Source organism: Notothenia coriiceps, unplaced genomic scaffold, assembly GCF_000735185.1.
Source record: "Notothenia coriiceps isolate Sejong01 unplaced genomic scaffold, NC01 NC01_scaffold00020741, whole genome shotgun sequence".
NCBI lineage: Eukaryota > Metazoa > Chordata > Actinopteri > Perciformes > Nototheniidae > Notothenia > Notothenia coriiceps.
Genome location: NW_011353442.1, coordinates 95,394 through 122,804, shown reverse-complemented (window position 1 = coordinate 122,804; position 27,411 = coordinate 95,394). Strand labels below are relative to the sequence as shown.

The 27,411-nt window shown below is 40.3% G+C and overlaps 2 protein-coding genes across 2 annotated transcripts in view; one reads left to right on the top strand and one right to left on the bottom strand.

Moving 5' to 3' along the window:
* The window catches only part of arhgap4b (Rho GTPase activating protein 4b), a gene marked incomplete at its 5' end in the record, with an annotated part of 16,570 nt that extends 1,459 nt beyond the window's left edge, over nucleotides 1–15,111 (bottom strand). Inside the window, 19 exons of the mRNA XM_010779812.1 lie at nucleotides 381–473; nucleotides 1,462–1,633; nucleotides 1,748–1,803; nucleotides 2,864–3,091; nucleotides 3,195–3,300; nucleotides 4,417–4,545; nucleotides 5,445–5,522; nucleotides 5,777–5,837; nucleotides 7,738–7,834; nucleotides 8,098–8,125; nucleotides 8,848–8,932; nucleotides 9,189–9,374; nucleotides 9,965–10,066; nucleotides 10,627–10,848; nucleotides 11,369–11,497; nucleotides 12,158–12,331; nucleotides 12,426–12,488; nucleotides 14,190–14,352; nucleotides 14,912–15,111. Of these exons, the coding sequence (XP_010778114.1) occupies nucleotides 381–473; nucleotides 1,462–1,633; nucleotides 1,748–1,803; nucleotides 2,864–3,091; nucleotides 3,195–3,300; nucleotides 4,417–4,545; nucleotides 5,445–5,522; nucleotides 5,777–5,837; nucleotides 7,738–7,834; nucleotides 8,098–8,125; nucleotides 8,848–8,932; nucleotides 9,189–9,374; nucleotides 9,965–10,066; nucleotides 10,627–10,848; nucleotides 11,369–11,497; nucleotides 12,158–12,331; nucleotides 12,426–12,488; nucleotides 14,190–14,352; nucleotides 14,912–15,111 (2,372 nt within the window). The remainder of the gene's footprint in view (nucleotides 1–380; nucleotides 474–1,461; nucleotides 1,634–1,747; nucleotides 1,804–2,863; nucleotides 3,092–3,194; nucleotides 3,301–4,416; nucleotides 4,546–5,444; nucleotides 5,523–5,776; nucleotides 5,838–7,737; nucleotides 7,835–8,097; nucleotides 8,126–8,847; nucleotides 8,933–9,188; nucleotides 9,375–9,964; nucleotides 10,067–10,626; nucleotides 10,849–11,368; nucleotides 11,498–12,157; nucleotides 12,332–12,425; nucleotides 12,489–14,189; nucleotides 14,353–14,911) is intronic.
* A 6,548-nt stretch (nucleotides 15,112–21,659) lies between these two features.
* Nucleotides 21,660–27,411, top strand: part of cav4b (caveolin 4b) — a 6,826-nt gene continuing 1,074 nt past the window's right edge. Inside the window, exons 1-3 of the mRNA XM_010779807.1 lie at nucleotides 21,660–21,854; nucleotides 22,388–22,665; nucleotides 23,368–23,555. Of these exons, the coding sequence (XP_010778109.1) occupies nucleotides 22,390–22,665; nucleotides 23,368–23,555 (464 nt within the window). The 5' untranslated portion in view covers nucleotides 21,660–21,854; nucleotides 22,388–22,389. The remainder of the gene's footprint in view (nucleotides 21,855–22,387; nucleotides 22,666–23,367; nucleotides 23,556–27,411) is intronic.

The following is a 27,411-nucleotide window of genomic DNA, read 5'->3' as shown; positions in this document are numbered from 1 at the left end:
CTTTATGTAACTATGTGTTGTTTGCATTCATGTGCGAGAGTTTGTTCCTGTCTGTAACTGTGTGCAATAATGTGAAAGTGAGTATATTTGATCGTGTGTGTGTGATCGTGTGTGTGTGTGTGTGTGTGTGTGCGTGCGCGCGCGCGTGCGTGTGTGTATGTGTGTGTGTGTGTGTGTGTGTGTGTGTGTGTGTGTGTGTGTGTGTGTGTGTGTGTGTGTGTGTGTGTGTCGTTTTGCTGTCTACGTCTATTGTGTTCTTTTGGTGTGAAATAACATTGCATAGTGCTTTCAAGTACGTGTCAGTAAATATCTGTGTGTGTTTGTGCGCGCGCGTGCGTGCGTGCGTGTGTGTATGTGTGTGTGTGTGTGTGTGTGTGTACCGAGTTGTGTTCTCCGTCTGTAGATCTTCTGCTGTCAGGTTTCCAGTGCTGCCTCCCCCTCCTCCCCCCTCCTCTCTTTTCCCTCGCTCTGACCTAAGAAATGAGAAGAAAAGAGAAGGATATATTAAGAATACATTTCACAAGTACAACTTTTTTTTTAAAGAATAAAGGTGACAAAAAAGTATGGGAGGCGGCAGAAGCAGGATTTATTTCAAATGTGAACACATTGTTTACACAAACTGCACATTGTCTATACAACTACTGTAATTGTAACTGGGGATCTGCAGTTTAAGCACCAATACACACAAATAAAGAAAATAAAATGTGAGTGTTTATCCAGCGGTTCCAAAACAATTTGAAGCCCTTTGTGTGTGTGTCATGGGGTCTGAGGTTTAGGACTTTCATTCAACGTAAATTTAGCTGCATTTATACGGAAGCCCTTAGAGACAAGTTTGTAAAAATGAAATTCTGGTGATCCATTTTCTATGTATATTTCTCTGATATAAAAGCTTTTGCAAGGATAATCTTTAAAATGGTTCTTTACCGAAACATTAATCTGTGGAACTGCTTGTAAAAAAGCTTTCGGCATGGGAATTGTATTGTTGTCAGGATCATTGTTTTGTAATGCTCAATTGTGTTTTCCTCAAGATCAGTTATTGTGCCTCCATGCACTCTAAACCAAAGGTCCATATATTGTGTGTTAGTGAGTTATGTAACATTCTGTCCAGCAGAATCCCAAAGAAACGTAGAAAGAATATGTGTGTTTTTCCACCTGTTCTTAAGTCAGACACAGTAGAGAAAACGTCTTTATCAGTTTTATGGTTCAACAGATTTAGATTTTTCTCACTGGCCTCTTAGGGCTTCCATACTTTCCAATACAGTGCCTGATAACCTCAACTGACTGTAGTCCTGGAGGCTTCTACAATACATTCTTGGCGCTAAGACTAAAATAAATGTATCAAACTGGGAACGATGCCTACAGGATCCCTTCCAATAACCACTCCTGTCATAATAAAGAACATCGTTCTGGCTATGGATGGAGTTGTTGCCTGAATGGTTCTGATGTGGAAAAGTCACTCACCCATCCAACACACTGATGTACTTGTGAGGGATGAGACCCTTAACCCCTCCCACTTCGCCTCTCCACCAATCACAGGAGGCCTTGCTCTGCAGGATGATCAGCTCTCCCTGCTTGAAGGACAGCTCTGCCGGAGATCTTGCTGCGTAGTCAAACATCGCCACTGCCTCCCATTCTGTACACACATATACAGTTACGACTCATTTTCGCACATTCTATACCTTTTATTAATCTTATAAAGTGTGTGTTTCCAAAATGTGTGTGTGTGCTGTTTACTGTAAGTCCTCACCTTCTTCACTTGGCAGATGCTCGGTCTCCCCGTCTCCCTCTTCTGTGATTGGTTCGCTGCAGACAGAAAGAAAAAGGAAAGTCGGTTGTCACGCATTGTTCCTCTTTACACAGACCAACTGAAATACCACAGCAATCCTCACTTCTATAATCCTATTTCACATAACATTCATACTGCTGCAAGATTGAACAAATGACCCTCAGAAAGTATATTATATCACTGATTCATGCAGAAAACTGAAAATGTTAGTCAATTACCCAAAAGCGGACTTTAGGGTGTAAGAGGTTGCCACGGACACTGTCGATAGGCCCGAGGCTCTTGTTCAGTTTTACTAAGCAATCAGCTTAATAGTATTAATCTGTTTTCACACAAAGAATTGCCAGCTGCACAGAAATTCCTTTGGCATGGCATGATATTCAGTTCGGAGAGGATGAGCCATGAAAGGGGGGCTAAGGGGCAAGCTGCTCTTCATGCTTGGAAGTCAGACAGAGTCTTAAACTCTAACATTAGCAACAGATCCCAGGGGAGGCTGGGGAGAGGATATTAAGTTTAAACATGCCTACTGGAAGTCAATGTAATCACATATTCAAGTTAAATAAGTTCCCTATTAAATCATATTGTACGGAATGCCGAAAGTGACAAAATGTTGAGAATCATCAAAAGGTTCTTCTCAAGCAAGTAAAATGGGTACAAATGATAAAATACTAGTTAGATAGTTAAAACAAGGTGTAATAGGAAATACAATGCTTTATACTTTCCCTTTAAATTAATACGCTAATAATACAATTAGTTTGCAAGCTTAAATGCTAAGCTTTAAAAAAATATATATATTCTCTATAAAATAATAGTTTCAATAGTTTATGAAATTCATTAATACTTAAAAAAAATAGCATTAGCTAGCTAATGTTTTAGCACTAATTAGACAGCTAAAATGCTAAACTTTAAACAACATTTATCTTTTAGCCTCCATTTAATTTATTTGAAAAATAAATATTGATAGATAATGTATTCATTTATATTGCACTCATTCTTAATTTACTACAATTTGTCAGCTTTGGGGCTCCAATTACATATTGACTCCCTCCTAACTATCACCGGTGATTGCTGGTCTCTCACCAGTACTCCTGCTCCAGAGTCATGTGCTTCTCGTAGACGGGGCCCGGCAGTTCTGATTGGCCGGGATAGATGATGTCATGTTCGAGGATCATGGTTTTGACGAGATCATTGATCTGTGGCTGCCTAGCAACAGCATCATCAGAATCCAATCCCCTCAGCAGGCTCGGCCCGAAACACACGGCCAGGTTATAGGGCTGCATCATGTTCTCATCACTGTACTGAGACACACTGGGAACACACATGCACTTATTATGAATGAAGTACTTCTTATTATGAAGTTTTAGAGTAATAGAAGCGATAGAATATTGCACACCGGGTTACGTGAACTTACTGATTGAGGAAAGCGAAAAGGTAGCGCATCACGACGAGGAGAGGTCGTGGGAACGTGGAGATAATCGCTTTAATCTGGGTCGCTCTCTCCGTCACCCCCTCGATTTCTGATCATGACAGACAAGAGAGAGGAAAGAATTAAACTAATATGACAAGTTTTGATAGTTGCGGTTACAGTTTCCCCATGCCTGCAGCAGTTAGGAACTGCACCACATGCATAAATTACTCGGAATTCAAACTTGATGAAATGTTGTGATAGTACTTAAACTGCTGAGGTGCGGTGGCTAGGTTGATTGAGTACGCCACTTACAGGAGATCTGAGTGTTTAAGGGAAGTAAACAACCTGTAGGCGGGTTCACGACCCTGATAAGCTGTGCAAAATGTGACACAGAGTTTCTGTTTGGCAAACACAATTTGGCCTACAAGAATAACAAGGTGACGATGAGAGAGATCACAGCAGCAGCATCAACATGCACCAGCAGAAAGAGTGGAGGATGCACTGCCTTGAATCAACAGTATACGTAACAGACAATTGTCTGAAGATTAATGCTACTAGGCTGCAAAAAGCTCAATCAAATGAATCGCTGCAACATAAACTTCCAACGGTTTATGTCTCAAATGCTTTTGATCTAAAGTCCTAAGAAATCCAATTGGTGGAAAGTGTAGAAAACATTGAAATCTTTGATGTCACTTTTTCCTAGTTAAAAAAAATCTATTTATGCATGTACTCTTATATATCACAGAAAATGTTTGCTACTGTTTCTAATCTGTGTTTTACATGTGACAAAGTTGAATGCATAAGTGCAAAAATACTTATCCGTAATATATGTTTTCTTGCAATATCTTGTTATACTTTTCTATTATCATTTCATGAGAACTTATTTTTGATATCATAAATGTTTTGTTTACCTTTAATTTATTTTGTTAGAATTTGTTATTTTTGTATTACTTCCATAAGCTACCATATTAAGTGCAATATTAGAGGCAATCATTGACATTCTTTAAACACATTAAATGTTTCATAGCAAGATCTGACAGATTGAAGTCTTATTTTAAAATTCTTACCTCAGTAAAAAAGGTGACCTCAAATTGATATATTTGAACAATATATTTGCGCATTCATGACTCATTAATGATGAGGTTTGCACATTTTCTCAATAGATGCAAGTAAAAGGGCGTAAATGAACTAAATACACATTAGAGTTTATATATAGGGGACTTACGGACACACTCCAGCAGCTGAGGGTAGCTGTCGTACGGGAAGAGAGGAGGCTCAAGGTTTCTGAAGTAAAGCTTCAACACACCAGCAACTGAGTCCAGGTCACACTCACTGTCCGAAAGAGGATCCTCTCCTACGGCGGGGGAGATGCAAAAATGTAACGTTAGGAAAAGCAGGAAGGTTACAGCAAAAACGTTGTGGAGTACACTTATACAGGATTATCATTTTTGCCGTACACATCCTAAAAATAAACATCATACGGAAACACAATTTTATACAATTTTCGATACAAATGTTCCATCTTTTATTATTGGTTTAAGGATATAAATAACGTATTGCTTTCTGTGAAAACTATAAAGTTGCACCATTTATGTTTTGGTTAGATCTACAAAGACTGTTTTAAATTCAAAATCAAAACTATAATTATTGCTTGCGGCTGTATGCCTCCGCCAAAATATCAAGTTGCAGATTAACTATGAGACATTTGTTGTGAACTATTGTCATAATCAGCATGAATTCCTGAGATATGGCCGGAAACGTGTATTATGAAAGGCAGTTTGTCATTTTGAACCTTTTTGAAACCTAATTGGGTGAATTACTGATGTTTTGATGACTTGATACTAGTTTTTTTATTTTTTTATTACCAAGGTATAGCCTACTGTTGGATACATTAATTTAGATGAAAAAGTTAGAAGTGGATTAGAATATGAAGTATTCAGTCAGAATACATTTTCTTTAAGAATGTAACTCTTGTAGGCAGTTTGTCATTTACACCTATTTTGTTGAAATACTGCTGTTTTGACTTTACTAATACATGAATTATTTGAGTTACGGCCGAAAACAAGTTTTATGAATTCACAGTGACCTTGACCTTTGACCACCATCCCTAAGTCCAAGTGGACCTTTATGCCAAACGCGAAGAAATAACCTCAAGTCGTTCATTAGAATTTGCATTCACAAAAATGTGATGGTCGTATGGACGGACAGAATATATTTCATCACGCAAAGATACTACATTTCCAAATCTCATACCTCTTTCAAATGCATCTCTGATGTGGTTAACTTCCCTCTGTGACCCAGGAACTCTGAATATCCCTTCATGGTGGAGGCCTGAGGCACAGACACACACGTTATATTATATAATGTGTTCATAGATGCATGATGCTCCATACAGGATAATACAGGGCTGCGCGCGCACACACACACACACACACACACACACACACACACACACACACACACACACACACACACACACACACACACACACACACACACACGTAAGAAGTACTTCCATCTTCTCATCCCCAGTGTCCAAATATCTCTCAGCATGGCTCATTGGTGTTCCATAGAAAGTGACTCACCGTGAAGGTTTATGAAACGAATACAGCTCTCAACCACCACAGGGATCTGCTGCCCCGAGCTCTGGAGAAGAGAGAGAGGCAGAAACACAGAGATGAGAGAAAATGGGGATTTGGATACAAAAAAAGAGGGGACAAGGATGACATGAGCAATACCAGGGAGAAAGGAAGATGCAGTGCAAGGGAAACAGTGAGTTAACAGAGCAAGAGAGTTACAGAGCTAAGGAATGAAACTAAGTGAGTTATGTCATTTGATGTCGCTGCCAGGGGCGTAACTAGGATCATGAGCTCAAGACACTGAACCAAGTTTGGGTTTTCACATTTTTCAAAATGTTGGGTATATTATTTCTGAACTGAACAAAATAGAAATGTTTTTTTCCATTAAACTTTCAAGGCGACTATTACTTAATTGTTGATGTTAAAAACAAAGAACTCTTGTAGAATTCTGATATAGGTCCCTCACCCACAAAACGAAAAAAATAAAAGTTGTTGTTTTACGAATGATTACTTGCTGGATCCAATGTTATGACCTTTGGACAGAGCACCCATTCCGGCTGGTATCAGCCCAATAAAGGGCTGTTATTATTGTTATCACCAAAATCGTAATAATTCAGACGGGGCAAACTACCCTTACACTGTTCGAAACTGTTTACATTTTAAACCCATAGCTTTGCTTTTACAAAGACTATGGTCTGAGTTCAAATATGCTTGATACGTTAGGTAACATACACAATTTAAGTACGTAATGTATGGTATATAAGTTGACTATTGTTTGCTAGTTGAAAATACCAACAGGTTTACCTGGTTTAGCACGGATTTCTTCATCACATGACTTCCTACTGTATTCCCGTCATAACTACTACTGACACTAGAAGTCGAATCTTAACATTATATCAAGGCTTTATAATGCTCGACTCTCGTTGGCCAACTTGGACATTAAGCGGACTCCTATAGCTTAATAGCACACTACTGGTGAGGACGCTCTGATTAAAGGAGTAAGTGCAGTCATATCAATCCACAAAAAATTGTCCTGTCAAATTATTGTCAACTGTGACAAAAAAAACACATTTGTCTTTGGTTTACCATCAGAAACACCATGAAATAAGTTTGGAATTGTTCTCTTTAAATTTTTCGGAGACCACAAAACTTTGGATTCATGATGGCTAAATAGTATTGAACCTCCCTAGAGTGATCAGCTCACCAATGGATGATGACAACCTATCTAGCTATAAGGAGGATGTTTAAGGCCTTAACACCAAAAAATATGTTCTTACTATAACTGATAACATTGAAAGTGGGTGGCAAGAGACTAGCTAGCAGGAAAAAAGCCCAACGTCCTTTTTTAACAGAAGCAGTCACAGATGGGGTTTAGTACCTGAGTCCGAGACATTCTCCTTCTTCTTCTGCACCATGCCAAGCACAGTCAAGAGGAGACAGAAAAAAGCACAGATTAGGAAAAAGGCAGAGTAGAAAATAAGGGGAATAAAGATTTAGAAGCAGTGGGAAGAGGCGCGCGCGCACACACACACACACACACACACACACACACACGCACACACACACGCACACACACACGCACACACACAAACACACTCTCTGAAAAGAGGAGCCGAGAGAGGAGGCAACAAAGAGGCCAGTGCATTTTAATCCCTTTCACAAGAGGAAGAGATAAAAGGGAGGATTGAAAGGAGAGAAAAGCCAGCAATAAACTATAAGCATCACCATACACATGAAGGCAGCTGTGAGTACACTGGGGGGATGGACTGTTAGTGTGTGCATGTGCTGTAAGAAGCCTCCGCCAATTCTTCTGCTTCAGTGTGACAGGATTTTCTAAATGGTTCCCTTTGGAGGGCTGAACAGCAGTACATCGCAGTGCAGCAAGCAAATATAAACGAAGTAAAACAGGGGGTGTATTTCAAAGGGATGTTTTTTCTTATTTGCATGTGTGTGTATGTGTGTGTTACCTGTATGTAGGTGACTATGTCTGTGGTGAAGAGTGTGTGGCAGAATTGGGAAACAGGCCTGGACTTCCGAACACGCACAGACCGAGCACATTGCGTTCTGGGAAATATAATGATGCCATGTGGATGTTAATACTCAAGATATCATTATGTCCCGCATTACTATTAGCCGTTAACATATACTTCACATTCCCCCCTTAAAAAAGATACTTATACACATAATAGAAAGTTGCACAAAATTGTATTTTAGTTCAAATTCCGTTCATCTCTCCTCTGCTCCTTGTCCTCTGTGTTCTCTCCGTGTCTCTGTGCCTCTCTCAGTCAAACTCTCTTTAATATTAGTGGTGTAAATACACTGTTTACCTGGAAGGGTCACTGTCAACAGCCTCCGCTGGAAGAAAAGGACAGAAAACAAGTTGAAGAATAAGGTGTCATTTTTATTTTGCACAAAGTCTGTTAAATGGCCCTCAAGTGATCTCACTTGAGTTAGCGTTGGTTTGCTGTAAGGCTTCAATTTTAGAAATGAAAAAAAATCAAGGTAGTGGGTCAAGGTTTCATTTGAAGCTACTAGCATAAAATAAAAAGGAAATATTCTGCTCATTTTCAGGTTCATATTTGTAATTGTTGCTTCTACTGTTAGCCCAGACTGTTCTGATTGGTTAGCTGGCCAGCTCTGTTGTGATTGGTTAACTGGTTAATTGGTTAATTGGCCTATCACATATACTGTGTTGAAGCGTTAGCCAATTAAAAAACGTGTCTTACATAGTGATGTCACTAAGTCAAGGAAGTAAACAAAGGAGTCCAATGGAGGCGTTTTAAGCAGGAAGGGCGAGGGGGTGTGGGAGAGAAACTCCCTCTGGAGGTAACTTTGGGATTTCAGCCTTTGCAGAACATTTACATGCACGCAAACCTATACAACACACTACAGGGAAGGGAAACCCCCTATTTCAATCTCTGATCAACACCATTGAAATGAAACAGATATTTGTAGAAATGTGCCTTTAACAAGCCAACACAACTCTTTGGAATGAACCTTGATATGTGTTGATAGACATTAGGCTGTGGCTTAAGGAAATTGCCTTCCCATTATCTCTTACTGTAGCGAAAGAGTACCTTTCTGTATGGCATCATGTAGAAGGTCATGTTTGGCTTGAAGTTTGAAGGTAAGAGAACTGCTGATGAGGAAGTCCTTCACTTTCTAAGACAAAAAGTAAAAAGATAGTCTGTTGAAATTCATGTCGCCATCATAACATTCACAGTAAGCATAAAGGTAAAATATGTGAGATCTTACGGAATATAATTATCAGCAGTGAAAATTATATTTTGGTGTGGTGTGGTATCGTGAAAATAATTGTGCGTTTACATTTCAATTTTGGTTTACATTATCAGTCTGTATAATAACTTCACCTTTAAAAGTACCGTAATAGCAATATGTCCACCTCTAGCCCACTCACTGTAAAATAATAGGTCTCTGTCTCCTGCTGATTGGCTCGACGCTTGGCAATGGTCAGCTTTTGGGCGGTGTTTCCTCCAGGGGGCTCGTGTGTTAGGGTGCTGAGCACGTCGGGGGAGGGGTTACAGTCGCTCTCACACATGTTGTCCAGTAGGGCGGTGAGGGTGGCTTTAAGTGTTTTACTAACCTGAGAAAGGGAAACAAAGATTGATTGGTTGATTCAGTTCTTTAAGATTATTTCAGTTAATTTCCTTGACATTACGTCAAAATTATTATTAATTTAGAGGGACAGCTAACTCCAATACTCCAAAGTCAAGGAACAGAAAGACGTTAGCATCGACTGATAAGCAAGACAATTGTGACGAGATGTAAACATTAATGACGTCCTCTTATTTTGTTCTTAAATGTAGCTAGCTGAGGAGATGCACACTTCCTTCGCATGCTTATATGGTTTGCCGGATGTAGTTGAAAGAAAGTAGTTCCAACACAAAACTGCTCACAACAAGGTCTGTTAATTATCTTAAATAATCAGGTCATGATTTCTTGAAAGAGACATTAATGTTGAGTTTTCAAAACCCAGCAACTCACACTAAAACAAGAAGATAAAAAGAAGTGTAGATAATAGAATAATATTTATTTTTTATTTTAGGGAGGAGTGTCCCTTTAAATTTCATTTCTTTAAATTGCATATTGTCATTTACTTACTTCCTATAGTGACTGATTGACAGTGCCTGGACAGATCATTAAAGAAGCAGGCAGTGTGAGTTATTAGCTTACCTCCTCTGTTTCCAAGGTAACAGCAGCGAGTCGAGATTGAAGCTGCTGGAACCTGGTCTCCAGCTCGTACCTCACCTGGCTCTCCGCACTGACCTCGCACACCTGAAATACACAAACGAGATCAAATTACGAAGCATTGTCAAGCTCTTACCACCAGTATATTGTTTTTAAAACTCTGTTATGCTTTTATTTCAGGTTGACTTTAAAAACAAATACGAGTAGCAATTTTTGAGCACTATAAAAGAATGCATTAAATAGGCAACAGGGTTATGTATGGAGTCATAATAGTGCCATAAAAAAGAAATAATCTGTTTCAAATCAAGAAAATAAAGGAGTAATTATGAAGAGGACTATATGAAATAATAAAGAAATAAACAAAAAAATATATATAAAAAATAATCACAAACATTGAAATATTTTTTTAACATTTATTTATATTTTTTAAAATATAAATCATTTTAATTCATTTTAAAATATTTACGTGATTTTTTTTCTTACTTGCATTTTCTTTAACACATTTACTGCATATGACTCATTTGATTTTAACATGGTATATATTTATTATGATGTAAACAGAAAACCGAGGTGCACTAATTCCAGTGTTCCCCATTGGTCCTGAGTAAAGCCCCCCTCTGATCGGTGCAGTGATTCCCCCTCCTCACCTGGTCTCCCTCATGTGGATGGTAGTTGAATTTGAATGGAAGGCAGAAGGCAGAGTCGTGTTGCTGTAGCAACCCATCTCTGTCTCCACCCTGGTTCAGGGACGTCACGGCGGCCTCCAGCTGCTTCAGCCCCGTCTCCTCCGTCTTCTGGATGCGCCACCTACTGGCCAGGTAGCACTTCATCACCCTCTCCACGGACAGGTGGAAACCCAAATCACAGCACTAAGGGTGGGAGGAAATGATGTATGGGGGCATTTAGGAGGAGGAAAGGGAGGAGGAAATGGTATGGAAGGGAGGAGGGAGAGAAAGACGTGTTGAACAGGCAATAACGCTCCAAACTACTCCACATGATATCTCTGCTTTTTCAGATAATAACAAGATGGAGATTCACAAAGATAGGGGGAAAAACTGATTTATGTATATTTCTGATATTAGAGTTGTACATTTAAGAGAAAATAAATGCAAGAAATATCTCCTTTGTGTTAAATCCAACGGTGTATTGTAATTTAATTATGATCTACTGCCGGCATAATAGTGGCAGCATCTGTGGTGTGATGAGATTTATCCAATCTGGCAAAGTGGAGTCCTTTTGGTTCCCTGACAAGAAAAAGACACTACTTATCAGATTTTCTCTCCAATGTTTTATCTTTTGTACAACTTAACTCTTAGAATCTCAGATTTTTTCCGATAAATGTAGTTCCCCACCCGTGGCTCCATAATTCCCATTTTTTATATTCCTTACGTCGATGAGAGTGCTGATGTCCTGCAGGTAGTACTTGTTCATGGCTGCATTGGATGCTGCCAGATTCAGCAGGTAGTCATTACGAGCCTTGGTACACTTCAGCTGATTCTCCTGCACTCTGCCATGCCTCTGCACACACACACACACACACACACACACACACACACACACACACACAGAAGATAAGAACACAAAATGATGTGTTGATAAAAAGACAATATAGGTGCTCATCACCATGATTTGCTCACTCATATAAAACAGATGCTTCAAGGATTACAGAATTTAAAGTTTATAGTCTCAAACCCACTGAGACAAAACAACAGGAACAGGAAATTATTCTAGACTTCCTGTTAGTCTCTCACACACATCGCTGACACAGGGGGTGTTTCTCAATCTAGAGTAAAGCTGCTCCAGAGCCACTACTTCAAGCATACTACGTCATCGAGTCCCGCCGAAGGACTGTTCCAATGTCCAGCATACTTGGAATTCTACCGAGGCCGGCGTACTTCGTAGCGAGAAATTTCGAGGCTGCACATGTGTAGACTCCGTGGTCTTAAAATCCCCACAATGCTTTGCGCACAGACCAATTTCCAAATCTTTGGCGAAAATAGCGCTCCATTTAAGGCGGGGCCTCGCATATGACGCACACCTGCACACCTGTTAGCCTGTTCCACAATTCTTTGTTTTCCGAGGCTAGGAAGGATTCTTGCCTCGCTTCTGAACCAAGTGACTCGGAAGACATGTGCTACCAAGCAAGCGTCCTCCACATTGAGAAACACCCACACTCACTTTCTCCATCAATCTCTCCATTTTCTTGACAGAGCTCCGCCTTTGGCCTCCTGATTGGCCGAGGCCGAGCTCAGCTGATTTTCCAGTGTGTCTCTCCTCCAACCGCTCGGCTTCCTTCAGTTTCCCCTCAGCTATCAGGCAGTCGGTGTGGTACTGGTTGTACGTCTTCAGAGCCTTCATTAGCACACAAAATATAAACTTCACGTCAGTGCATTGTTATATTATTTTTGCATTATTAGATGCAAAGACCACCGTGTAAAATGCTCACCATCTGCATTTCAGTGGTGACCTTCAGCAGCTCATCCTGCATCTGGATACCAACTTCTTTGCTCTGCAACACACAAGGGTAGACTGTTTGTCAAGTGCCTATATTACATTACATGTTACTTGCTAGACGCTTTTATCCAAAGCGACTTACATACTCAATACAAAAACGAATGCAATAGGCGAATTCACACACCGTAGTACTTTTCACCGTACTTTTCCCGTTAGTGCCTGGAATTTTGCGTTCACACCAAAAAGAGTACTTAGTTCCGAGAACTTTTACCCCCATGTTTAGTGCCTGCTAGATAGGTGGTACTATCCTGGGGAAAAAAAGTACCAATTTCGATTGGCTGGGGCGGATTGGAAACCACGGCCCTTAAAACTCTGAAAAGTTTTGTAAAGCCGCCATTGTATTTGCTGGCATTAGCATTATTAGCATTAGCCCAGCGCACCAACGGAGAGAGAATAACTTATGGCAACACAAAAAAAAACATGGGAGCGCTGGAGGGATGAGGAGGTGTCGGCGTTCTGGCGATTTACTCGGAAGGCTTCAGTAGAAGCTGCTGGGAGTCCCAGCAGCTTCTACTGAAGCCTTCCCAAACTCCGGGGACCTCTGGCCGGGAACTTGATCCCCTCGATAAACAGATATTGCAGCAATATTGCAGAAAATACTCTTTGTGGAAAAATAAGGTTTATGTTATATAGGCCTACGCTTTGTTCAGAAAGATAAACTTCACGAATGAACAGCGGGGGTTGCGTTCGAGTGGTCAATTTGCTCTCAAAGGTTACTAATGGAGTGGAGTACTTGAAGGGCAGCCATAATAAGAACTGTTTGAATTCTCTAATTGCTCCCTTTAAAATCCCCTTTAACTTAGGATACACTGGACCATCTTTAATGAAAGGCTGTCTCACAATATTTGCGGTCGCAAATCGACACAATATCCAGGTGTTCGGATCGGCTGATTGTGACAGACAAACGTAGATAACTGTAAGTTGAGATGCACATTTATGCCGTAACTTGCCAAAATATTATGTTTTGAACTTTCAACACTATGTTAAACCAAAAAGTGGATAGACAGTAATTACTGTAAAATGAAGAAAGAAAGGTGTTTACTGAGTTAGGTGTTAATTTGCATCATAATTACGTCTCCAAGTGTAAGTGCAGTCATATTCTCTTAGCAAAGCAGTTCTATTTTCCTAAGTCCTGATGACATTTTCCTCAACCCTGTGACGTTTCACACAGAGTTTAAGGAAAAGTGGTTAGGAAAAGACATAACGGCAGTTTTTTTGACAATTTGACTGCAACCAACCTTTATAATTAATCAAGTGTAACTACAATCGCCAGAGCTCAAAAGCTAACACTAGGCTATAAATGAACTACAACAGTTACTAGACCACCACCGCTGAGTAATTTCCCTACCTTACATTTTACATTTGATTAGATTTAACTTCTTTGAACTCTGTAGTGTCATTTAGCCACTCGTTAGCAACTGTCAATGAAATGAAAAGTAAATGCTTCAAAATCCTTGAGTTGGATAAGAACAAAACATTGAAATCTCTTAAGCTTGTATTACACCAACCTAATTTGACATCTAAGCAATCATTTAAAAGACTTATTCACTTACTTACTAACTGCCACAACGCCTTATTAAGAACTGAATATGATACATTCAATGTTACAATAGATAAGAAGAATGACAACTAGGTCTTGGATGTCTATTGTGTGTGTTCCTGTGTGTGTGTGACCTAACATCGAAGGTCTTCTCACCCGTTTGTGCAGGCGGTGTGTGTCCTCCGTACTGTGGGCCAGTGTCTGTGTGAGTGTGTTGCAGCAGGTGTCACCCAGCACTGCATGTTCCCGGCTCTCCAACCGAGTCTGAGTCAGCAGAACAGACCAGACCTGACACACAGACTGACCCCACTGCTCCTTCCTGAAGAAAACACACATCCATGCTCAGTGACAGACTCATGAAACACTTCACCTTACATGTACACTTTACCTGCACTCACATCTCCACACTTATGTAAATATATTTAACATGTTCATACAAATGCTCAACTTTTGACTGTGCTATCTTCATTCAATAGTTACTTTATCACTTTATTTTTGCTGTATTATTATTTTAATTTGTATTTTATTTTAACTTTATTTTTACCTTGTGTGAATCCTGTTTTTCCTTCTGACAATGTTGCTTCTATAAACGCCCACATTTCCCCAAGAGGATAAATAAAGTTCCATCTTGTCTTATCTTATACTTAGGGAAGCCTAATGCACATGGGCGTTTCTAGGGGGGGGACCAAACCTCAGGGAGAAAAATCGTATAAATAAAAAAGAAAATGTATCTTACACTTGACGTCATGATTTAGCTCTCGTACATAATGTCTGACCTTTCTACATAACATTAAGCTGTCTTTGGCTCTATTTCTGCTGTAACAACGTAAATGTCCCCTCTGTGGGACTAATAAAGGTTTTCTGATCTGAATGCTTACTTCTTAGTCTTGTGTGTGTATCGCTCAGTGAGTTTGTCGAGGGCGCGAGCGTATTCAGTCTCGATGTCGCCTCGGCGCCGCAGAAACTCTGAGAGGTCTGAGAGCTGCTGCTGTTTCACATCCACCTGAGAGTCCAAAATCTTGATCTGGTCTGTCAGCTGAGTGCGCAGGTCTGACACCCACACACACACACACACACACACACACACACACACACACACACACACACACACACACACACACACACACACACACACACACACACACACAGAAGATAAGAACACAAAATGATGTGTTGATAAAAAGACAATATAGGTGTCCTTTATTTTGTAAAAATATCCACCCCAATATATTTGGACATTTCCGTTTTTGTATATTTTTGTGTTTTGCCTTATAAATTGTCATTTATTTACAGTATCAATTCTTACACATCCCAGAAATCAGCACAACCTCAACTTCTTCTGTTCATTAGTTATGCCCATTATTTTGGGCAGTGTCCATGGGCGGAATTGTAATTTTTTTTGTCAAGACTAAACATGATATATCAACCCAGTCTCACGGCATTTCGTGTTATAGTCACGAAATGAATTGAATCTATTGATTCGTGTTCACCAACACGATTTTCTCCTTTTTTTCGTGTCACACAGAACGATTTTAAAAGCAATGTATTTCTATTGGTAGTGTGTTTCTTGCCTTCACCACGTCTTTTTGTCCGGTCGGGTCTTGGAATACCAGAAGCNGTTTTAAAGAATTTTGCAGACAATGTTTTGAGTTCTCCTGCTTTTCTATACACACCCCTAAGCAGAGTTGAGAGGAAAGTTCAGTTCTTGTTACCTCTTCTATAGAAAAGCAGGAGAACTCAAAACATTGTCTGCAAAATTCTTTAAAACATAGTGGGAAGATTTAAAATTCAAAGCTTACCTGGATCAGTGTTGTGCTAGTTACTGAAAACCAGTAACTAGTTACCATTACTAGTTACTTCATTTCAAAAGTAACTCAGTTACTTTACTGATTACTTACACCAAAAAGTAATGCGTTACTGTGAACAGTAACGCATTAGTTATTAAAAAAAGGGCTCCCATTAATGCCCTTATAGCCTTCATTTCAGTACTTTTATTGCATTGGAGAATAATACAATCTGTTGATCAAGAAATAGAAATAGTAGAAATAGCCTGCATGTGTTCTAAAACATACCGTGCAATGGCTTTATCAACTTTTCCCTGGCTAGCAGTCCCTCGGTTAAAATCCAGCCGCTGTTGCTTAGGTGGAGGTGGAGTGGCGTCGGATGAGTCTGGGTCTGTGGTCTTAGCTACTAGCTTCGTCCCAGCATGTTGTTTCTGCAGATGTTTCAACAGATTTGAATTGCTGTTTTGGCAGTAGATAGGATCTTTGACCCGCCAAGACACAACTTACATTTAACTCAAACGTTCTTTTCTTTGTGCTCGACAAAAGAGAAATAGTGAGAATATCTCCAGGCGGAGAAACTCGACTTGAGCTCCGCCGCCATGATAGTCTTGTTAGTAAACACAAACACGCCCACAGCGCGTCTCTGCATGTGACACAGGAAGTATCTAAGTACATTTACTCAAGTACTGTACTTAAGTACAGTTCTTATCTCTGTTCGCCTCCCTGTTGGCGCCGCTCACCAACGCCTGGGAGCCGAGACTATATAAAAAAAATAACGGAGTAACGCACCATGTAGTAACGGTAACTGAGTTACTGAATTTAAAAAAGAATGCGTTAGAGTACTAGTTACTGCCAAAAATAACGGGGTTACAGTAACGCGTTACCTGTGCCTATGGTACTTGTTAGGGAATAATTCTCCTAGACTCCTAGATATATAACCTTTTTGCCCTTTGACGTGTATGACTAACCCTGACGTCTATTCAGCCATTTGTTGTTGTTCCCATTTCTATGACCGGGCAACTCTCGGTCACCGATGGTTTATTGTTGTGGGTACACTGGGACACTTCCTTCTCAGTGTTTGTGGACTCCAAGGTGTGAAATCTTCGAGGCCATAGTTGTCAGACGCAAGTAATTCAGTGTTCCCAGCTGTTTAGGCTATCTTCTCAAAATATGTTGATTACTCTCTGTGAAACCAGTTAAAAGGTCTAACGAGAGAGAGTCGCTCCAGAATTGATGTGGCAACTTTCCCGTGCAGTCAGACCGTGGCTGCTGTGACTTGTTTTGTGAATTCTCCGGCCGAAGCTCCTAAATAAACCATCAGTGTTTGACATCAAAGCTCCTGCTCATCCCGTGTCTCCTTCATGAGTCGGTGACTCCCACTGCATTGCTACACAGAAGTTTCCCCCACAGTACTCACTATGAATTCAGTAAGGCAGGTTAGAGCATTGCCAGGAAAGTGGAGCTAGGGTTAGGGTCACGGTTAGAATGAAAAAACAAGGGCATTAGACATCTCAAGAAAATATTTAAAATGTGGTTGATACATTGGAGGGATATAACTTTGGCTCTTTCCATAACAAGTCCATCATTTATATTAACTTTGTTAATGAGCCTTTCTAACAAAGGATCAGTACACTGTTTCTATTCTGAGATCTTTCCTATGGTCAACACATAATGTGATTGCACTTTGGTCTTTAAAAGTAAAAGTTTAACAAGTTAGTTTGGCTCTTTTGATTTTCATATTGAAGCTGGTGTTTAAATGTAGCTTAAGCAAATGTATATACTTAAATATTAGTTTGTAGTAGTATGTGGTACTTACTTAGTGTATGACTTAGTTGACAGTTAGCCCCCAAAAGGTTGTTAGCCACCTTTAGTTTAGCTAATTTAGCTATCGTCAAAGCCACCAGAATCATTGATTAAAAGTGTTATTTTACTTCACAGAACACGGGAGATGGTGGTCTACCTCTACCTCCATGATTTAGTTGTATTGTTAGTCTTAGTCTTATTGTGTGACTTTGTGAATCTGAACTAGCACCTTTAAAATATGAAAGTTACACAAACGATAATTTTTATAAGATAATGACTATCATTGTGTGAGAAGGGGCATTTTAAATTGATGTACTTGAACGCAGCATCTATATAGCATCTTTCAGTGGGAGGTGTTTTCAGGGATGTTCATTATCTTCCATGTCTCCCTCCTCTGCTGTTTGCTTCTCCTCTTCTGCTCTCTCAGGACATGATCAGCCGTCAGATGAACTCGGTGTTCAAGGAGCTCCTGTCTCGCCAGCCAACCCTGCCGCCGTCAACCCTTCCCCCCACTGCTCCCTCCTCCTCCTCCACCACCTCCTCCTCCTCTGTTCCTCAAGCTGCACCCACTGCCAAAAAAGTTGGATTCGGCCTCAGAGGAAGGACCCTTTTCAGACCGGTGGACTAAAAGAAAGGAGAGGATGAGTGGAATTGTTGATTTGTTGTTTAACGATGATTATGCTGATGCCGACGATGCATTAAGTGAAGATATCGATTTATTTTTTTGACACGTGTATAATATTTGCCATCTCATTGTGCCACTAGTCTCGGTGCCGTGTAACTGTACTGTACTGTGTGTCTGTTTTAAAGCTGGTTTTGGTATTTTTATTTTCTTTGGGTCTGTTTGAGTCCCCCAGGCTTTTGTACCTTTTGGGGAATCAGGGATGTGACATCACCAGACTGACTTTTAAGAGTGGCTGCCATGATACGTTAAAAAATATATTTAGGCTGCCCCTTAGTGGCAGCTCTGATGTTTGCTTCATTTAAAAAAGAAAACTGATCCGGGGCCAGAGTGCCTTCAAATCTTTTACTCTTCACATTTATTTCACTTGAAAAGAACCCCAAGGTGTTCAATATTAATTAAGACGTTATGAAATCAAATCAAGCACACGTTACAAGATGGAAACAAAGATTTGTGAATTACTTGAAGAAATAGTTTAAACTCAACTGCTTATTTTGAGGTGTTTTTCTCATCATTCATTTTTATGATAATATCATTTCATTGGATATTATCCATTAAAGTTATGTTTATTTATGTCCAATAATGTAGTTTTATTTTTCCAGATAACACTTTGATTTCCTGTCAAGTTTTATTTCATGACATTTTTCTTCATGAACGTTTTTATCAATGTCACTTCTCATGACAAGAGTGCATTCACCACCCTCCCACCTTTCAACCAATCGCATGTTCCCTGCTTTTTAAATATCCCATATTGTAAAAAATGTGGGTTTTCATGTCTTTTTTAATTTTTCAAATAGGTCAGGTGCCACAAAAATACTGTGAAGAGTCAACCCATGGAGGAATGCACACAGCCCGCTTTTAAAAACTGTGCCTTTAAACGAGCTGTCATTCCCTGGCTGCAATTACAATGCAGAGACACAGAAAGCACATGAGACTCAGAAACACTGACCAATCAGAGCAGGCTGGGCTTTTTTAGGGGGGCCTTAAAAAGACCGGTTAACAAATCAAGCGTATTAGACGGGGGAAATATAAATATATATTTTTGAAAACTTTAGCATGTGAACATGTTCTAGAAGAAACCCAAAATACAAGTATCAGCCTGAAAATGGGGATAATATTTGTCCTTTAAGACAGCTAATTGAGAACACATTTAGCCAGCAACCTGTTAGCTCGATCAAAAACAATGCCAATTTAACTCTAAACTTTAAAAATAGAGGCCCCTGCTTCAAATAGAGGCCCCTGTTTTAAACAAATACAGTAAAAACAGACGGTCATTTTGATATTGTCTTAGCTTAATGCTACCTCTTTAGCCAGCTAACTAGCTAGTGGAGCACGCAAGCATCCTCATCTAGGTTCAGAGAGACACCATTTAAAAGTGAAATGAAATAAATAGTGACATGACTAAAAAGACTGATGTACAGAGCAGTATTCGGGCCAGGCATAGGGGCAAAAGCAAGAGGATGGAGATATATTTTTTATTTTGCATTTAGAGAACATTTTCAAAATATTAAGAGTAAAGTCACACTCAAGGTATATTTTCTAACCAGAATAAAGTTCCATGTTTCATTTCAAGGTGTCAACACCATTCTCTAAAACATTTTTTTATTTAAAACATTTATTTTATTTTTAATATTTTAACATTACCATTAACTTTTTTTATGAAAGGGTATTCTGACTTTTTGTCTCTAATTGGTATTTCATCTTTGTTAGACCCATTTGAACTTTTCCTTGAAATGTCAACTTTAATCTCAACATTTCAACTTTTTTCTTAATATTTTGACCTTATCCTGAACAATTTTGAGTTAATTCTAACATTTTAACATTATTCCTAAATTACTTTTTAAACTTTATTCTCCCTATTTCCTGACGCCTGGCCATAAAACTCAACAGCATCACAGATGACGAAATAACATGTTATTATTGTGAATTAAGTCTTAACAATTTATCAATCATTATTTCCCAAACGATTGTTTTATTTATAAATGTAGGCACATTTGTGTTGCCTGAATGATTTATTTCATAATTATTTATCTATTTATTCATTCACACACACACACACACACACACACACACACACACACACACACACACACACACACACACACACACACACACACACACACACACACACACACACACACACACACACACACACACACACACACAAAACACATTCCCCTTCATATGTGATAAATGGCCTGAAAGGCAGGCTAAACTCAGGGCTTCTGGAGAGTTAGAGCCAAGCTAACTCAGGTTTGGCTTCAATGGAATAAGTTAGAATTTCTCACTCAGGGCTGAGGTTGTATTGCTCTTCAACTGAAAACTGTGCCCTAGCCTCAAGAGCCAAAATGGTCCCCATATCAGAGAGACTTTCTCTGGTTTAAACTGTGAATGCAATGGCTACATTTTGGAGCCACAATCAAAACTCTTTCTCTCATTCATCCACACATTTTGGCCCCCCTTTGACTATCCAACACCATCTATAGGTTCCATTGTTTAAGGTTTTTTGCAAGTGTAAAATGACTCCAAAAGCGTTTGAAATGTCTGTACGTTATCGAATCTCCCCTCTGTTGTGTTTCAGTATTGGAAACCTAAAAGGAGAATCCTTTTTTGATTGATTCTGCCTCTATGATTAAAACACCCTGTTATTCTGGATCACTGTTTGATGATGTCACAAAATGTACTGTGTCCAAATGTATATGTGGTATTAAAAAAAGAAAGAAGAAGAACTCAATAAAGTGATGAATGATTAAAAGGTTGTCAGTGTATTTAAATTGTGTTCCATGGGCAGATCTACAGGGAGCCATGAGGGAGCAGCTTACATAGAATTTGCCCCATATGCTTCTAGCTTGAAGCACCACTACGCACTTTAACAACATTTGTGCATGTTATCAGCTTATTAAATTGCCTCTTGTGTCCAAAAGGACATGAACAGCGACCTCCTTACACTTTTAATCCAATAAAAAAAATATATAAGATAACATTTTGATGCTGAAATTATAAACACAAACAATATAAAGATAGGAAAATATTCAAATATATATTTTTTTTCTGCTGTCGTTTAACAATATACAACTAAATGTCTATCATAGTTTTAAATAAGCAAATACTACTTCCCACCTCATTGTTATGCTCTGTGTGTGTGTGTGTGTGTGTGTGTGTGTGTGTGTGTGTGTGTGTGTGTGTGTGTGTGATTTTTCAATTTTTGTGTAACGATGGCACCCTAGTGCTGTAACGTGATCTTTTAGGCCCATCCGCTCTTCTTCCTAAAATAACCCCTTCTCACAGCCACCCAACACACACACAGACACACACACACTCAAGCACAAGTAATAAGAGGCACTGTACCAAATGAGCACTTCTGGTGTCTGTCTGTGTGTGTATGAGTTCTCATAAGCCAACTCAGCTCTGAGGGACATTGTGATTAAGCGGCTGAATTTATCTCATTGACATTTCAGATTATCACTCTCCAGGGCTCGTCTGCCTTCTTATCTCCTTCCTCTGCAAGGGTCTATGTCACTGATACAGGATTAAGATAGCCCTTTAAGTAAGGTAAGTCAGACATGATTTATCATTTCGACTGTTACTGTCCCTGTTGTGGATCTGCTGCCATTATATCTCAAGAAGGATATGATTTGCAATAACAGTTCTTCACCTCAGAAGCAGCTATTTCATGTATATCAATGCAAATGGGTTACAAGTCTTTAAAATCAACTTGCATGTATTATTAATTAATAATAAAAAGACTTAATTAACTGCAAGACTTTGGCCATATTTTTTAGGTAATATGACACATTATTTTATTTTGCTCTATTTTCATTTTTGGATGTCATTTTAAAATGGCCAGCTGCTATTTACAGATTTTGGTATGGCTTCTTTTTTGGGGGCTAACAGGTGCTAGTGCCAGTGCTCAGCTTGCTGTTACACGCAACATGCCTGAAATGAAATATGCTGCAGGGGTGTATTTATGTGTGTGCTGTGTGTGTGCATTTATTTACAGTATAAATGTGTGTATGTTAGTGCAATATCAGAATAGACCATATATCTTCTTGCAAGTGAAAGCCAGCGTATCCTTGGTCCTTCAGTGATGATGATGATGATGATGGTGAGTGATGACTGTCTGGTGGAGTGTAAGATCGATGACGACAGTGATGAGTACGATGACAGAGAAGAAGAACAGATAACCACGCCTCCTCCTCCTCCTGAGTTTGCATCAAAAGTCCCGACTCCAGCGCCCAAACCTCCAACCCCTTCCACGGCCCCTGCTACGCCCACACCCACCCATACACCCACATCCATCCGTACGCCATCACCCACCCTTCCGGTCAACAGGGACCCTCATGGCATCAACCAGCACCTTAAGGTTCATTCTGTCATCCTCTTCTGCGGCTATTTATTGTGGTGTACCCCAAGGTTCCCTTTTAGGTCCTCTTTTCTTTGGATTATTTGTGATGACACTGGAGTCTCTTTTTAGAACAGCTCTTATTTTTGCTATGTTTATGACAGGTAGCTGCATTTCTACTTGAAACTGAACAAAGCACATGATCTTAATCCACTTCTAAGTTATCTTGAAGATGTTAATTGATATTGGCCACATTTCTAAGACAGAGGTCCTGATCACCAGTCCAGGAGATATTTCACTATAAAGTTGGCAATCTTTGTGGGGCTCCTTACTCAAAAACGTAAGTTAAAAGGGCAAATAAGAAAGAGAACAATACATGCAGTTCTTAATGTTTTTTCTTCCTTTATGTATGACTTTAGAAAACAAAAAGTGTAATCATTTTGGCCACTGAAAACCACCCTATGTTCAAACAGCAACTTGGGAAAAATATCCTGGCAACATACCTGTTACTAATAATTAATAATTTATGGAAAAATGACAGACTTTATTTCACCTGTTCTTAGGTTGTAAAAACAGGAGAGAACTTTTTTTGGATTGTCAATCTATTTATGCTTTTATGTGTTCGCATCTATACTGTAACTGAATACAGTTGTACTTGTTCTATAAACAAACTGCTTTGACTAACCTTGTACCACCCACTCTTTTTTCTCATCTATACTGCAGGTAGAGGTCAGTGACGTACTGGCAGAGCCTGCCACACCTCATAGCATTGATCGAGTGTGGCTTCACAGCATGGTTGGCTTTGAGAAGACTCGCATCTGGACGTACCGCTGCCTCTCCTTGCTGTTTGCAGTTCCTTTAGCTCTTCTTTGTGGAATCTCACTGGCCATTCTCGCCTGTCTACATGTCTGGTATGCCGATGCAATAAAACATTTTCCTCATGAAGTCATGCATATTAGAGTCACATGAGGCGCGTTCACACCGGAGTACTTTTAACCATACTTTTCCCGTTTAGTTCCGATAGTGCCTGGAATTTTGCGTTCACACCAAAAAGAGAACTTAATTCAGAGAACTTTTATCCCCATGTTTAGTGCCTGCTAGAGAGGTGGTACTATCCTGGGGAGAAAAAAGTACCAATTTCGATTGGCTGGGCTAATTTCAAACCACGGCCCGTAAAACCCATTGTATTTGCTGGCATTAGCATTATTAGCATTAGCCCCGCGCACCAACGGAGAGAGAATAACTTATGGCAACACAAAAAAAAACATGGGAGCGGTGGAGTGATGAGGAGGTGTCGGTGTTCTGGCGATTTACTCGGAAGTCTTCAGTAGAAGATGCTGGGAGTCCCNCAACACCACACACCCACCACACACACACCACACACACACACACCACAAACACCCACACCACCTACACACACACCAACACCACACACCACACACACAACACACACACACACCACACACTACACACACCACACGACCACCACTTTCTCTCTCCTCCTCTCTCATCTGATTCATTTATCGGAATGATGGGCATCGACCAATAACGCCAAAAAAGCATCATCTGGGACTCCTTTCTGGTTTGGCATCGCCCCTCAGATCGTGATCGCTGATTGTGATCGAAAGTGCGGTGGCCGGGCAGCCCGCGTCAGCGCGCGGTCACCAAGAACAAGTTCAAGGTTCTGTACGAGAAGGAGCAGAAAGGGCCGCGGTCACCGCCCTCCTGCTGCGACTGCCAACGGATACCTCGGGGTCAGCCATCGCGACAGAAGGTCCTCACACACCACATCGACACACACACACACACACACACACACACACACACACACACACAGCACACCAGCACACACACACACACTCACAAAGCACATATCTGCGGAGTTTGAAAATCACTGCTGTCCCCTGTCTCATTCCAACTCCAAGATTCTGCCATTCCTTTTCCATTAGCAGTGCCTTCAAAGCACAGTGACAGGATAAATAAAAACAGGGCTGTGCCCAAGCAGGTCTTAAGTTTCATAACAAACAGTTTATCTTATCTTGCTTTTGAATTGCGACCGATGGACAGGCAATTTTTAAAAAAACATTTAATGGCAAATGTATTTTTTCTCTCCAAATTAGGCGCTTTCACACCGCGAGTACCTTTCCCAGTATTAGTTCCGATAGTTCTTTAACAAGCTTGCGTTCACAGCCAAGCGAAAAATCCGGAACTAGAAGCTAGTGCATTGAGAACCTTTTCAACGCGCCCCCCTCTCTCTCTCTGCCAGAGAGCAGGTACTCTCATGCGAAGAAAAAGTTTCCCATTTCTGCAGTTGGCCTGCGCTGCGAATGCCAACACGCCCCCTAAAACTCAGAGAAACGTTTTGTGAAGGCCGGGCCACTTTATTTGCTTGCATTAGCATTATTAGCGTGGTAGATCTAGCCTCACGCACCAACACAGAGAGACTAATTAACTTATGGCAACACAAAAAAAAACATGGGAGCGGTGGAGTGATGAGGAGGTGTCGGCGTTCTGGCGATTTACTCGGAAGTCTTCAGTAGAAGATGCTGGGAGTCCCAGCAGCTTCTACTGAAGCCAGTCCCCAACTCCGGGGACTTCCGGCCGGGGACTTCGGGTGGCAGTATACGCCGTGAAGTGGTTTACGGCCTGCCAGTAAACCCAAAGCAGCAGAAGAAGAAGAAGTGACGTCAGCGGCTTCATTTACATAATCTTTCCTCAGGGACTTATTCCGGTGTGAACGCGATTTACTAGATAGTTCCAGGAAATAAAGATGCGGGAACTATTCCTGGGAAAAGTACTTGGTGTGAAAGCGCCTATTGAAACTGTCACCTTAGCATTTTAGAACTCATGGTAACTTTGATAATTGATTTTAAATGGTGTTTTATTACGCAACAAACAGCCACAATCAAAACGAATGGCCACAAAGGCACTGGTTTAAATAAAAAACAGAAAGAAATAAGGTAGACTCTTTAAATAAGAGTTTTAACAAGTTAGCACACAAGCAAAATGACTAACAAACAAATAAACAAAAGAAAGCCTCACTTCTAAAGTGGAAAGGAGAATTGGGCTAACAAAAAATAGGCTGTTATAAAACACAGCCTGGAGACAAATTAACCAGTTAACGTTGTTCCTTAAATAAGCAGAATACAGGTATAAGCACACATATACAAACAACTAAGTTAACCACTGTTAACTGAACTAACACAGAATGTACGGAGCGAGTGCCAAGCTAGTTAACCACTGTTAACAGAATGTACGGAGCTAGAGACGTCTGACCTCTCCCGACTAACACGGTGCACACGGTCTTGTAGTTGTCCCCGGAAGGTGTGTGCGGGGATTGGAGAGTCGGGCCCGCCCTGCTCCAATCCAGATCTTCGGTCATGCCTACCGGGGGAAGGACAGGAAACTGGCATCCAATGGCGTACATATATAATACACAGCTGCAAACACTTAGAGAAAGGTCGATGGGCAGATAGAAGGCGGCGGCCGTCACAGTTTCATAAACAGTTTTGCTTCTGAATGGAAAAGGAAATGTATTTTCTCTCCGAAGGCATCAGTATCACATTGAGACTGTTACCCAAGCTTTAAATGACCCAGGGTAACTTTGAGCTCCTCCTCGTTGTCCCTGCAGATCTTCCTGTGGGTCCTGAAGGACAACGACCTGACGGGAATGGCCTTCATCGACACTCAGCTCTACATCCACCAGATGTTCAGCATCAAGAACTTCATCCTGGCTGCAGACGTGATGAAGAGCATCTCTCTGCTGCGCTACCAACAGGAGAGCAAGACGCTGTCCCTCGTCAGCAGGGTGAGTCCATTCAGTCTTAGTGAGTTTTTCTGATGTATTATTATGTATTTATTTCAACAACGACCATGCATACAAGTGCATTCATCTCAGAAAAGAGAAGAGATGATTTATGCCAGATTGTAATATCTCATTTCCATCTGCAGTCCTTAGCAGAGTTCCCGTTAGAATATTTTTTCGCCGGTCAACATGTCCGTTAAAGTATAATCTTCCGGACTAAATGAGAAAAGTGCCGGTCAAAGGTCTTCTTTGTTATTTATTCAGCTTTAAAACAAATTGATATGATTCGATATTAAACACACTAATTATAGTAGATTAACTACATTATTCAAAAGTGTACAGTAACTTATAATAACACGGGAATAATAAACGGAGCGCTCTCTCCCTCTCCTGACAGCCCGTCAGTATCATGCAGCTCGCTGATCAGTAATGAGTGACCCGACAGTAAAAATAAACATACCTATAACTAGTTTAGGTAGTTTGAGAGGTAGTTAAAATAGCTACGTGTGCTATTCTAACCTGAAGTGTGTTTTGTTCCGCTCACCGGCTGATCTCTCTCTCCCGCCAGATTAGACTTGCGTTTATGTCCATATCGATCAGATCCAGCTAGTTCTAGCTAATGATATGACTACCTGCTTATTAAAAGACGCCTCAACAATAAGCGTCGCTATGCAACCGGGTGAGGCCACAAAGTATAGCGCAGCATTATGCATTTGTTTACATGCCCACCGGAACCCCGAGGCATTACCAACAGATCAACGCACAATCAACCCAGACAGGACATCTCTTTCTCCACATTAAGTGTTAGACATTAGAATTGACTACTCTTGTCTGTCACATACTCTTCTGTCTGTCACATCAGTGATGCGGTATTGCGCTAAACGGAAATTATTTTGAACCGACACTTTGACCGGAGAGATTTAGATTTGCAGGTCTTCAGCATATTTTACTGGTCGTAGTCC